This window comes from Heterocephalus glaber, unplaced genomic scaffold (assembly GCF_053883595.1).
Source record: "Heterocephalus glaber isolate CG9 unplaced genomic scaffold, H.glaber_assembly_v1.0 deba00000716, whole genome shotgun sequence".
Taxonomy (NCBI): domain Eukaryota; kingdom Metazoa; phylum Chordata; class Mammalia; order Rodentia; family Bathyergidae; genus Heterocephalus; species Heterocephalus glaber.
Window position 1 is genome coordinate 88986 of NW_028258158.1, and position 12960 is coordinate 101945.

The window sequence follows — 12960 nt, forward strand, 5'->3', positions numbered from 1 at the left end:
AAGTCTTTTGGCAGAGGTTTTTGAGTCTTCTATGTAGAGTATCATGTTGTCAGCAAATAATGACAGTTTTAACTTCTTCCTTTCCTATCTTTATTCCTTTTCTTTCTTTCTCTTGTCTAATTGCTGTGGCTAATGTTTCCAGAACTATATTGAACAGGAGTGGTGATAGTGGACATCCTTGTCTTGTTCCTGATTTTAGTGTGAAAGTTTTCAGCTTTTGACCATTTAGTATGATGTTGGCTGTTGGTTTTTCACAGATAGCCTTAATCAGGTTGAGATAAATACCTTGTATTCCAGTTTTCTGTAGGGTGTTTATCATGAATGGGTGTTGGATTTTGACGATTGCCTTTTCTACATCTATTGAGATGATCATATGTTTTTTGTCTTTGATTCTGTTAATACAGTGTATTACATTTATTGATTTATGTATATTGAAGCATCCCTGCATCCCTGGGATAAATCCAACCTGGCCAGGGTGTGTATGATCTTCTTGATGCCCCTCTGTATTCTGTTTGCCAGTATCTTGTTGAGGATTTTTGCATTTGTGTTCATTAGGGAGATTGGCCTGTAGTTCTCTTCTTGGGTTGGGTCTTTCCCTGTTTTTGGAATCAAAGTAACACTTGCTTCCAGGAATGAATTTGGAAGCCTTGCTTGCCTTTCAATTTCCTTGATGAGCCTTAAAGAGTAATGGTGATAGTTCTTCTTTAAATGTCTTGTAGAATTCAGCAGTGAATCCATCAGGACCTGGGCTTTTCTTTGTTGGTAAAATTTTTATTACATTTTCAGTTTCACTCATTGTAATTGGGATGTTAGATTTCTATGTTGTCTTCATTTAACTTTGGCAATTCGTATGTATCTAGGGATCTGTCCATTTCTTCTGTGTTTTCCATTTTATTGGAGTAGAGGTTCTCGAAGTAGGTATTGATGATCCTCTGGCTTTCTGCTGGATCTGTTGTGAGTTCACCTTTTTCATTCTTTTTTTTACTGGGAAAAATTGTATTTTGGAAGAACTCACTACATAAAGTGGCAGAATTCCAAAATCAAATTACATGAAAATATACATCACAATTTCTTTGTACAATAGGTGAGGAAAAATCTGCAGTGTAGAAGAATAGAGACAAAGAAATATGAAGGACTAAGAAGGGTATGAGGGCAAATAGCATTTTTAATAGCAAACCCAGAAGTACAAAGCCAGTAGCTATGCATGCTTTATTTATCCAGCCTTAATATCGGGCAATTGTGGGCAAAAATAAAACTAAACAAGAATTTGGTACTGTTTGGGGCAAATTTCAATAAGCTGAATTAAAAGCCAACAGTTTTCTTTTTTCAGTTCTTGGGGTTAATGACTGGGATCAAGAGCACTCAATGGCCAGAAAATGTTATTGCTACATCCAATCCAAGGGCGCAACTAGAATACCAAAAGGACAAAAGCACCTAGTGATGACCACTCCTCTGGCGTCATCATTAAAAATCAAGTAACTGCTTATTAACTGTTTCAGTATTTGAACTAAATGACTTAACTTTCTGGCAGGCAGAAGAGACAAAAGCAAAAGGGAGTGTGTCAAAACAAAGAAGATAGAAAAGTTTAGTAAGTGAAAGGAGTTTCATGAAGCCTTAATGGTTCAAAGGAAATTTAAATGGAAACTTTCAATCCTAATTGCTTTTCATCTCACATGCTTTAAGGAGTCTTTTAAAACTGATAAACAATGAATAGGGAAAGAGAACCTGCCAAAATCTTTTAGAATTTACCCGATTCTTATTCTACTACAAGAAAGCATTATTTGGTATAAGGTATGTATGTGGCTGTACATGAACAGTACATATATTATCCGGATCATGTTGTGCTATGTACAGTTCTTTCTGAAGTTTAAAACAGTCCATTAGAGGGGCCGGGGATTTAGCTCAATGGTTCTGGTGCCTGCCTCACAAGCACAAGGTCCCGAGTTCGAGCCCTGGTACCAAGAAAAAAAACCCAAAAAACAGTTCACTAGAATTCAAAATGCATAATCATCTGAAAGTTGGCACTTGTTAGGCTCTTGTCAGCATTGATGACTGGCATGTTTTATTGCAGCCCAGTTCCAGCCAGTGTTTGCCAACTTGTTACAACAGAAGTCCAGCAATAGGTGGGTAGAGTGCAGGAAAACAGTGCCATGTTTCTCAGTTGGAGACCCTGAAACAAGTGACATTTCTAGCTGCTGAATAAATGTCACTCCAAAGCAGTTTCTTGGCTTTTTCTTACACAGCAGGCAACTTTCCCTTTAAATTCTCCATTTCTGTCTTCCCTCCATTCCTTCATAGCATCCACATTAGCAGGTGAGTTGCCATTAGGGTCCACCAGCGTGGAAATGACACTAATCATGATGGTTTTCACAGTGTGGGTAGGGAGCCAGCGTTCCTCTGGTTTTTCATAACCATATTTATCCTCACCAGGTTCATGAAGAATAGAAATGCAAACATCCCCATTTTTATCAACATTGGGGTGCCAGATTTCTGTAATGAATTTCATTTTAGGAGGCTGGAGGGGATAGGGGATAATCTTTTGGGAAAGTGAGATGAGCCTTAAAAACACCACCTTCATAAAGTGTATCAGGAGGACCAATAATAAGGACTTCCCACCTGTAGAGATATTGTCATCTATTAAACCTGCTGAAAAGCCTTCCACTGGATTTTTGTTGAGTTCTGTGATCCCAGTACTTGAGAGCCTGAGGCAGGAGGATCCCTGCAATTTCAAGGCCAGCCTGAACAGCAGAGAGAGAAGAGAGGGAAGAGAGAGAGGGAGGGAGGGAGGGAGAGGGAGGGGGAGGGAGAGAGGAAGAGAGAAGGAGGGAGGACCTTTTTCATTCTTAATTGCATGGATTTGAGCCTTTTCTTTCCTTTTTCTGATAAGGTTGGTTAAAGGTTTATCGATTTTATTTCTTCTTTCTTAAAAACCAGCTCTGATTCATTGAGTTTTTTGTATCATTCTCTTAGTCTCCATTGCATTGATTTCTGCTCTGATCTTTATAATTTCCTGTCTTGTAAGAGCTTCAGGTTTGTTATGCTCTTCTTTTTATAGGAGCTTGAGGTTCTGCATTAGGTTCTTAATTGGAGTTCTCTCTTGTTTTCCTGATATGGCCATTGACTGTTACGAATTTCCTGCACAGAACTGCTTTCATTGTGTCCCATAGATTCCTTTATGTTGCATTGGCATTATCACTTATTTGTAGAAACTGTCTAATTTCTTCTTGTATTTCCTCTGTGACCCATTGGTTTTTTAGGAGGGTGTTATTCAATTTCCATGTGTTTGTGGGGGTTTTGCAGTTTCTTATGTTATTGATCTTCAATTTTATTGCACTCTGGTCTGATAATATACAGGGAGTAACTTCAATTCTTTTACATTTACTTAGACATGTCCTGTGAGGTAGCATGTGGTCTATTTTGAAGAATGACCCGTGTGCAGCTGAAAAGAATGTGTATTCTGATTTTGAGGGGTGGAACACTCTGTATACATCTATTAAGTCCATTTGTTCAATACATTGGTTCAGTTCTAGAATTTCGTTGTTCATTTTTTGTCTAGATGATCTGTCTATTTGTGATGGTGGAGTATTGAGGTCCCCCACTACAATTGTATTAGTGCTTATGTGGTCTTTCCTGTCCATTAATATTTGTTTTGCATAGTTGGGGGCATTCGTATTTGGTGCACATATATTTAGGATTGTCATCTCTTCCTCTTGGATCGTTCCCTTCACAAGGATGTCGTGACCATCTTTGTCTCTCTTAATTAGCTTTGGTTTGAAATCTGCTGTGTCCCTAAATGAAGATTGCTACCCCTGTTTTTTTTCAGGTTCCCGTTGCATGGGGAACTGTTTTCCATCCTTTTGCTTTCAGTCTATGAATTTCTTTTTGAGTTAGGTATGTTTCTTGTATACAGCATATTGTTGGATTTTACTTCTTAATCCATTCTGCCAGTCTATTTCTTTTGATTGGTTAATTGAAGCCATTAACATTGATGGTTATAATTGATAGATATTGAGTCATCCATATCATGATGTTTTACTGTTGTTGGCTCTTTTATTTTTTATTTTTCCCCCTTTCACTTTAGTTTCTTGCCTTGCCTGGTGGCTTCCCTCTGTTGGGTCTCATGGAGTTGTGATCTTCATTGTCTTTTTCTAGGATATTGTTTAGAATTGTTTGGAGTGCTGGTTTGGTGTTCATGAAATTTCTCAGATGTTCTTTGTCGTTTAAGTATCTTAATTTCCCTGTCAATTTTGAAAGATAATTTTGCAGGATACAACAGTCTAGGTTGGAAGTTATTTCCTTTTAGGGCTTGAAATACTTCACTCCAGGCTCTCCTTGACTTGAGGGTTTGTGTTGAGAAATCTGCTGTGATTCTGAATGGCTTTCCTTTGTAGGTGATTTGTTTCTTTTCTCTAACTGCTGGTAGGATTTTGTTCTTCTGTTGGGTTTCTGGGATCTTGACTATTATATGTCTAGGTGCAGATTTTTTTTGATCATGGCTAGTTGGCGTTCTATATGCCTCACTTATCTGTATGTGCAATTATCTACCTCTGTCTGGGAAGTTTCCTACTGTTACTTCTGTGAACAGATTTTTCTGTCAGTTGTACTTTCTCCTGTTTTTCCGTGGACTCCCATCAGCCTTATGTTATTCTTCTTTGCATCATCTAGCAGCTGTTGGATTGATTTCTCGTGGTCCCTTACTATTTGGAAGAAATCTCGATTTTCATGTTCATTAACCTCAATCCTGTCTTCTATATCTGATATTCTGTCTTCACATTCCCTTAACTGCTGGGTGGACTTTCAGTTGAGTTTTTGATCTCCTGGATATCTGTTTGAATCTGTTTCATGGATTCCATTTCTTTTATGCTTGGCGATCATGGTTCCGTTTCTTTCTTATGCTGGGCATTCATGGCTTCCAGCATGTTTCTGAGCTCATCTATTTTTTTTATCTGTCTCTGTTCTAGAGGCCCTAATCATGTCTTTCACTGGGCTCACCATCTCTGTAGTTATCTGGGAAATTATTTCTGTTCTGAATTTTTCTAAAGCCTCATTCATCTGTTTTGTTACTTCTGTGCTGTCAGTTCAGGGTGTCCAGGTGGTTGATTATCAGACTTTTCCACCTCGTTTCCCCCAGAATTTATCCTTGGTGGGGTGGAAGCCTGAGTTTGTGCCTTAGCTTAAATGTCTTCTCATTTTTGTTTTTGGTATTGTCCTGGGTTTAATTTCTGGGCTGATACTTCGAAATTGCTTATTGTAAGTATCTTTGTTGCTTGTAATTAGAACCCTTATGACATGATTGGTTCTCAGAGGTGTCTTCCAGATGTAGGTGGTCTTTAGATTTTGAGTCTCTAATGACTCTGAGGCTGTCTCATTTTCATTATAGTAGAAAGGACAACTGCTTAGATCAATCACAACGCCTTAGCCCAAGTGATACAATCAGCAATACCATAGCATCAAGTACAACTTAGAAAATGACAATTTGTGGCAGTTATTAATCTATCACCTTTAACTGTGTGAATTAAATCAAAATTGAGGACCAATCCAACATATGTTTTTAGTGAATAAATTCTTCAATATAGCAATTTTACCTTTCAGGAAGGGGACTTAGAAGTAGTTGAGGAGGGAGGGAGGGATAGGTAGAAGGATAGGGGAAGGTTAGCAGTGAGCCCAGAGGACACAGGCGAGAGAAGAAAAGAAAAATAAAGAAGAAATTCGAATTAGGGCCAGAACAGGAACAAAAAGGGAGTTGAAGAACAATGTGGGACAGCAAGAAAGTCAGTGTGAGAGAGAGAGAAGGGAAAGAGAAAAGAGAAAATAAGAGAAAAATAAAAATTTGAAAAGAGTACGAAAAAAGTTAAAAATAAGAGCAAAAAAATAATTTTGAAAGTAATGATAAACATGAAAATGAAGGGCCTCCTTGAGGGTATGTCTCTGCTGTCACAATCGACCACATGGGCAGCAGTGTGCAGATAGAAGTCAATGAGTCTGAGCAAGCCAGTCGCAGGCCTGTGGGATTCAGGGAGATTTCTGGCTGCAAGTCCCAAGTTGAGCTCCCTGTCCTCCTACAGGGTTGAACTCTGTAAGGTTCTACTGCAGGTTCCAGCTGCCCTTCCCCTGAAGATAGTCCAGGTCCCGATGGGAGGTGATGATCCCGTCAACTTAGCAGTATGGTGGTCTGGTGTCCCCTGTGGCTTTGTGGTGTGGCACAGCCAGGAGGCCAGAGGCTCCCGAGGCACTGAGTGGGTTGCCGCTGTGGGCGTGGCAAGTGTCGAGGGGTCCTCACCTTCTGGCTGGTCACAGGTGGGCATGGTGCGGGTTGGATGGCGCAGGGCTCCTGGCTGCCAGGTCCCTCTCTCTCCGGAAGGCTCCCGGGTGGTTTTAATGATTCCAGTGTGCAGGGAAGTTCAGGAACCACAGCTTAACAGAGTCTCATACAGGAGAACTGCTGCTGACCCCTCGCCGGCTGTAACAGGCTTATGGATGAAACTTCAAAGTTAGGTTCAGTGTGATGTCAGTCCGTGATTAAACTCGATTTGGAGATAAAACTGAAACACTACAGCAATGTTCGTCCTTGATGCATATAATGTGAGACTGTTTAAATTTTAAAACACTGTCCGGACTTCTTTTAAAATTCACATTTGCCTCCCCTTGATGATGTTAAGCTTCATTTTAGATGGTGAGGGCAAGTGGAAGCATGTAACACACCTCACAGGACCCCTGTGTTCCCTAATATACCATATCTGTGTGTAACTTAGAAATACAGCAATGTGTTATCTGAAGAGTTGTGTCTGTTTGTTAATATTTCACTTAAAACTAATTTGGAAATACTTGCCATGAATATTATACTATATAGACATATGCTGCATTATTATCACTGATTATTTCGGGATGGCCAAAGGTGTCATCAGTTTGGTGGGCACTAACATTTACTAGGAAGTTTTCTTGTCTTGGAGAAGTGATTGTTTTTAATTTGGTATACAGCACTTTATTATTTACTTTTAGAGAAATAATGAAAAAATGATGGGCAGGTAAACAATGAAGTAAGTTAACTGAAACAAATGCATGGCCTTCCCACTTAAAAAACAAAAAAGAAAACTATTGTGGGCTGGGGATTCGGCTCAGTGATTCTGCCGCCTGCCTTGCAAGCGCAAGGTCCTGAGTTCAATCCCCGGTACCAAAACAAAACAAAACTATTGTGTGGTTTAAGTTTAAGCATGTGGGCGGATATGTAGCCCTTTCCCAGGGGTGAGGTTTTAGGGTTAGAAACCCAAATGACAGGGAAATATGCAATAATGTATAAACAAGAGAAAGGTGTTTCGACAGCACATGTTTCCTTAAAGCCAAAACATTAAAACGGGAAAGTGCCCATATGGTACTGTGCTGAAACTGGAGAACTTGAAGGCGGTGCCAGGTCTCCTCTCGAAAATTTGTCTTCAGTGTCAACAAATGATAAACTCAATCATTAACAATTTTTTTTCCTTCCACAGTGTGACCTTAGCAGTATATTATCACATAAAGAACAGGTGAGCTCTTAAAAATCTGTCTTACTATGCCAGTTAATTTGCACTATGCCAAGTGTAGTATTAGGTCACGACTGCAGGCATCATAAGCTGTAGTGTGTTTTTCGTAACATATGGAAGCAAATCATTTTAGGTTTTTTGTTGCTGGGATTAGAACTGTTGAAAAAAAAGATCCCAGAGAATATTTAGTTCTGTGGATTTTATTGATATTTACTCTTTTAAAAATTAAAATTGAGAGTTAAAAGTGTATATGTTTGTGTGTGCATACGTGTGGGGGGGAGGCGGTGTTAACACAGGGCTTCTTGGTCTTGGACCTGTAGATATTTTGAGCTAGGTGATCCTTTGTTGTGGGGGACTGTCCTACACAGGGCAGGGTGCTTAGCCAGGGTAACTGCCCTCTGCCTGGTGGATGCCAGGAACTTTCTGGTAAACAAAAATGTCTACTGTTGGGCAAGATTCCTGCTGAATATGAACCACTTTGTTAACATAAATACCAAAAAACCTGTCCTCTGTAACTCTTAACATTTTTTGTTCCTTTTTTCATTGGTTGAAAGATACATCTCTCTTTACCCTTAAGTGTAAATCTTCATTTGACTGAGTAGAACACAATTAGGTTCTCATACTTCATGGTTCATTTGCAGTTACTTTTGAAGAAACAATAAGAAGACAACTTAATATCATGGAGATACACAGTTGGACATACATGTGTTTTTTCAAACTTTCAGATAATTGTGAATAGTCTTTTACTTTCCATTAAACACCGTAACCATTAGTTTCTTGAATTAGGTTCAGCGAGATTTTACATGGTGTCTGTGAAATTGTTACATTAATACTCACGGCTGCATCTTGCACAAAGAATAGTTGTTTTACCAGTACATGATTTATACATTGGTCAGCTTGGAAAATATCGGTTCAGATTTCTTTATAACATCCAAAACACTTTTATATCATCACCAGTCTTAGCATAGTTTCACTTCAAAACGGTGTTCTATGATAAGCAGCCTGTTCAGTTCACAGCTAAATCACAAGTGCTTTTCCTGAACACAGATATACTTCAGTATGCAGAAATACTTTATGTGAACTTTTCACGTATTCATAGTATTAAAAAGAAGGGCCAAGCTTTATTAACATTAGTCTTCTCTGCTTCACCAAGGACCTTAAGAGAAGCAGGCTTTTAAACAAAACTCTGAGTGATAATGATAAGCAGAATGACTGCTGATGCAGCTTGGTGCCGCAGTCTTAAAGCATGCTGAGAAATCAGAAGTTTTACTTCCTTTTGCTTTTATACAAGTGTTCCAGGTGTCCAACGGTGAAAAAGCAAGTAATGTCTTCCTGCATTTGTAAGGACAGTTTGATCTCCAAGCCTCCTGAAACAGAGCCTGGGGAATCTGCAGAGGTCACAGACCACAGCAAACCACTGGTTCATGGGAGTGTATTAGTTGAATGAAAACACTGGTCTCTTATAAAAAGACAGCTACATTTTTAAACTCACCTAACAGAGACAAGAAATATAGTGAAAACATAGAGCCCTGAAGGAGGAAAAGCCTGGGAAGTCTGAATCTCATTCACATTTGTTACATTTCTAGACTTGAGTCCCTACCACTGCTGGTTTACTAGCATTGCCCATTGGGGAGAGTCATTACTTACAGGCACCTTTAGCTGGTCATCTTAGAAAAGTCTTCACAGTCCTTGATGCCCTGAATACAAAGAAGTCTAAAGGGCAAAATCCAGGAGAAGAATTTGTAAAACTAGGGTGTTGAAGGTTAGGGCTCTTTCTCCATCCTCCTCTACTCCTAGCAAGGATTTGACTAAGATATAAATGAATGCACTTAGATGTACTTTCTTCTTTTATAGAGATGCAAATAGATCCCTGGATATTTTGGATGAGAGAAGGCATCCATTCACAGTAAGTGTCACCTTTTTTTAAACTATAATTTTTGACTTCATGGAGTTGTGTTTCTTTCATGCTATTTTCCTTTGACATGAATTGCCAGAAGTCAGTCACACTCTTCTATTTGAATTTAAATCACATCCTATTCCACCTCATGTTGTATTGCATCTTTCTCAGAAAGGAGGGTTTTTCAGGGCTGTGATAGAGTGAGAAGTGACTTGCAGCTCTGTTATCGATCTAAGGTAAAAATGTACTACCCGAATAACAGAAAATGTAGCTTTTCAAAAAATAATGTTTAGTAGCATCCAACAAATACAAACATTAGTTAATAAATCTCATAACATGTGAAATCTCTAAGGAGAGAATTAGGTTAAAAATGACATAAAAATGTTAAAAGTCACTTCCTCAGGCATATTAGTCACATGACTGCTGACTGTTCTATGTGACTGCATCCCTAGAGGCTGTGGTTGCAGGACACTAATTACATCATTTTAGACTTTATTAAGAAAGAATACAGCATATAATCAAAAAGACTTTCAGGCTAAAGATGAATTTGTGGAGGCAAAAGTAGCAAGGGGTATTGATTTTCTGAGCCTGTGGCCTTGTGTGTGGCTCACCAGTGCAGCACGTCCCGAGAGATGGGTTGACAGCGACTCCACCTTGTGCAGCCCTCACGGAGAGTGAAGTGGTGGTGGCACACAAGGTGGTCACTCATGGGGCCACTGTGGTCTTCACTCAGCACAGTGTCATTATGCATAGTAAAAGGTTCCAGTGTTTCTAGTTGAAGGTGAAAAGACATACAACGCAACTGAAATTACTTACGGAACACAGGGGCGAGAGGTGAAGACTGCTGTCTTAAGAGTACTTAAAAGCTTTCTTCAGGGGATTCTCACATTGCGTCATTTCTCCTTTCAGAGAGAGGAGCGTCCAGAGGAATACTTTGAGCATGATCCTGAACCCAGCTGTATTTACAACTTTCTTACCTTTATTTTTTATTGTGGATCATTACCAACTGAATGCACAATAATAAGTCTGGTAAGATGTTACTTATTTATCAAGGATGCCTAGAAACTGGTCTTGTACACAGAGCAAGGTCTTTTTTTTCAAATTAAACTCCTGAAATTATCATGAGAACTTTATTAAGAGAAGCCTATCAGAGGAAAGCAAATAAGCATACTTGGGTCCCACAATCATTATCGTTTAAAATGATGTCTTCACTTTTCTTACCACAAATCAGTTAAAGGCAGTTGGAGAGTTTTGCCCCATACCTCAGTGCACATGGTCACTTAACACCGTGAGCCCTTACACGTGCTGTGGGGTGGGAAGGAGAGCAGGAACAGGGCCCCGTGAGCCACAGAGACTGGTTCTGTGCGGGTCAAGCCAGGTCCCAGGCTGTGTCCCCAGACACTTCACTGCCTTCAGCTCTCTGTTCCCTGGTTATGGGCGTCAGTCCATCCCTGCTGAGTGCTGCTGTCTTCTCGCGATGCTGCCCAGGATGGCAGTCCAGCAGTTCTTAGAAAAGCTTTGTTAGCCTGAGGAGCTGAGGAGCTTTGTGTTACCCATACAGAATTCTGAAGGTGAGATTTTATCATTTATAATAAATAATTTATAAGATTTATAAAGCCTTTCCTTTTTGTTTTGATACAAAGAGTTCAAATAGCATATCCAGTCTGCCCTGTCATGTCTGTGAGCTCTACATCTACAGTTTCTACCATTTAGGGAAAATTTATGGGTTTTTTTGTCCTTTTGTGCACGACAGTATAGTATAACTTCCTTTACCTGCCATTTACATTGAAGTTTGTGTTGTACGTAGCCTAGAAATGCTTTACAGTCTGGGAGGGGGTGCATAGATTATGTGTAAATCGTAAGCCATTTTATGTGAGGGACTTGAGCATCTGCAGACTTTTCTATCGCTCAGATTGAAGTAACAGCAAATCACAGCTCCCTCTACAGTCTTTACTCAGCGGGTAGCTCACCCATTTCTTTGTGGAATAGATGTTTGATGTACGTAAAGAGTATGTGAGGTTGTCTCACCAACTGCGTGGAAGTTTAGGAGTCCCAGGGATAGACTGGCAGCTCTGTTCTTCCTGTCATGAAGCCAGCAGGATGGACTGAGGTTCTGACTATGTAGGAGGGAGAATGGGTTTTCATGAGGAGTGGGGATGGGAAAACAGAGGCAGCAAAAGGACTGTCCTGTTTACACATGGGTTTCTTTAGAAAGGCCCTGAGTTTGAGGAAACTACAGCTTGAAGTCCTGCACCTGCCATGGTGCTCTGCTCAGCTGTCACTGGGAGGCGGTCCTGTCCACCAGATAGTGCCCCAAAAGGGTTCATACTGTGAAAGGAAGATAAAAATGTGCTCTCTCTGAGTCGGGCATTACATTTGACCATGACCTGTCTAAAACCATTCTGAAACTACCGGCTGGGAATGCTACAGTGCATGTTGGAGAAGCTCAGCATTTATTGAACAGCTTTACACCAGGCCTGTCTCTGTGGCCTCCATGAGTGTGATAACAGTGCCACGCTGCTGGACGACCTTGGCTGAGCTGTCCAGTCATCCTGTCACCAAAGTTAGACAGGAAATACATGAGCAGCAGAGGTGTCTGATTTCCATCTGTGAACAGAATCTGTATAGCACCCAGAAGTAGGAGGGACTTCCCCTCTGTTCAGACACAGAAGGAACCAGTCATTCACAGTGGTCTTTTTTATTTTTTTTGGTACCAGGGATTGAACTCGGAACTCTGTGCTTGCGAGGCAGGCGGCAGCACCACTGAGCTAAATCCCTGGCCACAGTAATCTGTCTTCGCACAGCACTTACACAGAGCTGAAATCGCAGAGCAGTGTTCTCCTCTTTGCAGGTCTACTTAGAAAGGCTTGTGTCATACGCTGAGATAGACGTCTGTCCTGCTAACTGGAGAAGGATCCTGCTGGGAGCCATTCTTCTTGCCGCCAAGGTTTGGCAGTGCAAGGTTGGGTGGAACATACACTTCTGCACGGTCCTCGGGGATATTTCGCTCAAGGACATGTGAGTGTATAAGGCTTCAGTGGGCTATCTAGCCATTTTCCAGTTTACTTGCTCCTATAAGGTTTGCAATTTAAGAAATATTTTTAAATATCACTCGATGCAGAAAATGGAAATAGGCACAAAATGATTACTTTCTGTCCAGCTACAGTATAAATATTCATATTTTCCATCATTAATTGCTAGGTTTTCGTAGAGTATTATTTAAATGATATGCTTGGTAAGTAGAAAGTTTTCTGGTGATTTTGCCAGACATCTTACAGGCTTACCCCCGGAATAGCATAGAACAGGGCATTCTTCATGGCTTTTTAAAGTTGCTGGGCCCAGTCCCTTCTGTAAGGGCTGTTGTGCCTGGCTTTTGTTTGGCCTCTGTTAAGGTCGTAGGCCAGTGAACTGTTGAGTACAGCTTCCGCCTGAGCCACACATTGTCAGGTTTTGATCTGAACACGTGTCCTTGGACTCACCGGGGCGTACACCAGGAAAGGTCCCAGATCGCCATGCTCCCCCTGGCTAGGAGAGGGGCTGCGTGTG

At 40.5% G+C, this 12960-nt stretch overlaps 1 protein-coding gene and 1 pseudogene across 1 annotated transcript in view; one reads left to right on the forward strand and one right to left on the reverse strand.

Moving 5' to 3' along the window:
- Nucleotides 1–12732, forward strand: part of LOC147829177 (cyclin-Y-like protein 1) — a 31390-nt gene extending 18658 nt beyond the window's left edge. The window contains exons 5-8 of the mRNA XM_087206773.1: nt 7485–7520; nt 9372–9423; nt 10324–10443; nt 12266–12732. Of these exons, the coding sequence (XP_087062899.1) occupies nt 7485–7520; nt 9372–9423; nt 10324–10443; nt 12266–12436 (379 nt within the window). The 3' untranslated portion in view covers nt 12437–12732. The remainder of the gene's footprint in view (nt 1–7484; nt 7521–9371; nt 9424–10323; nt 10444–12265) is intronic.
- LOC147829178 (ubiquitin-conjugating enzyme E2 G1 pseudogene) lies at nt 1990–6305 on the reverse strand (annotated as a pseudogene).
- Nucleotides 12733–12960: the final 228 nt, after the last annotated feature.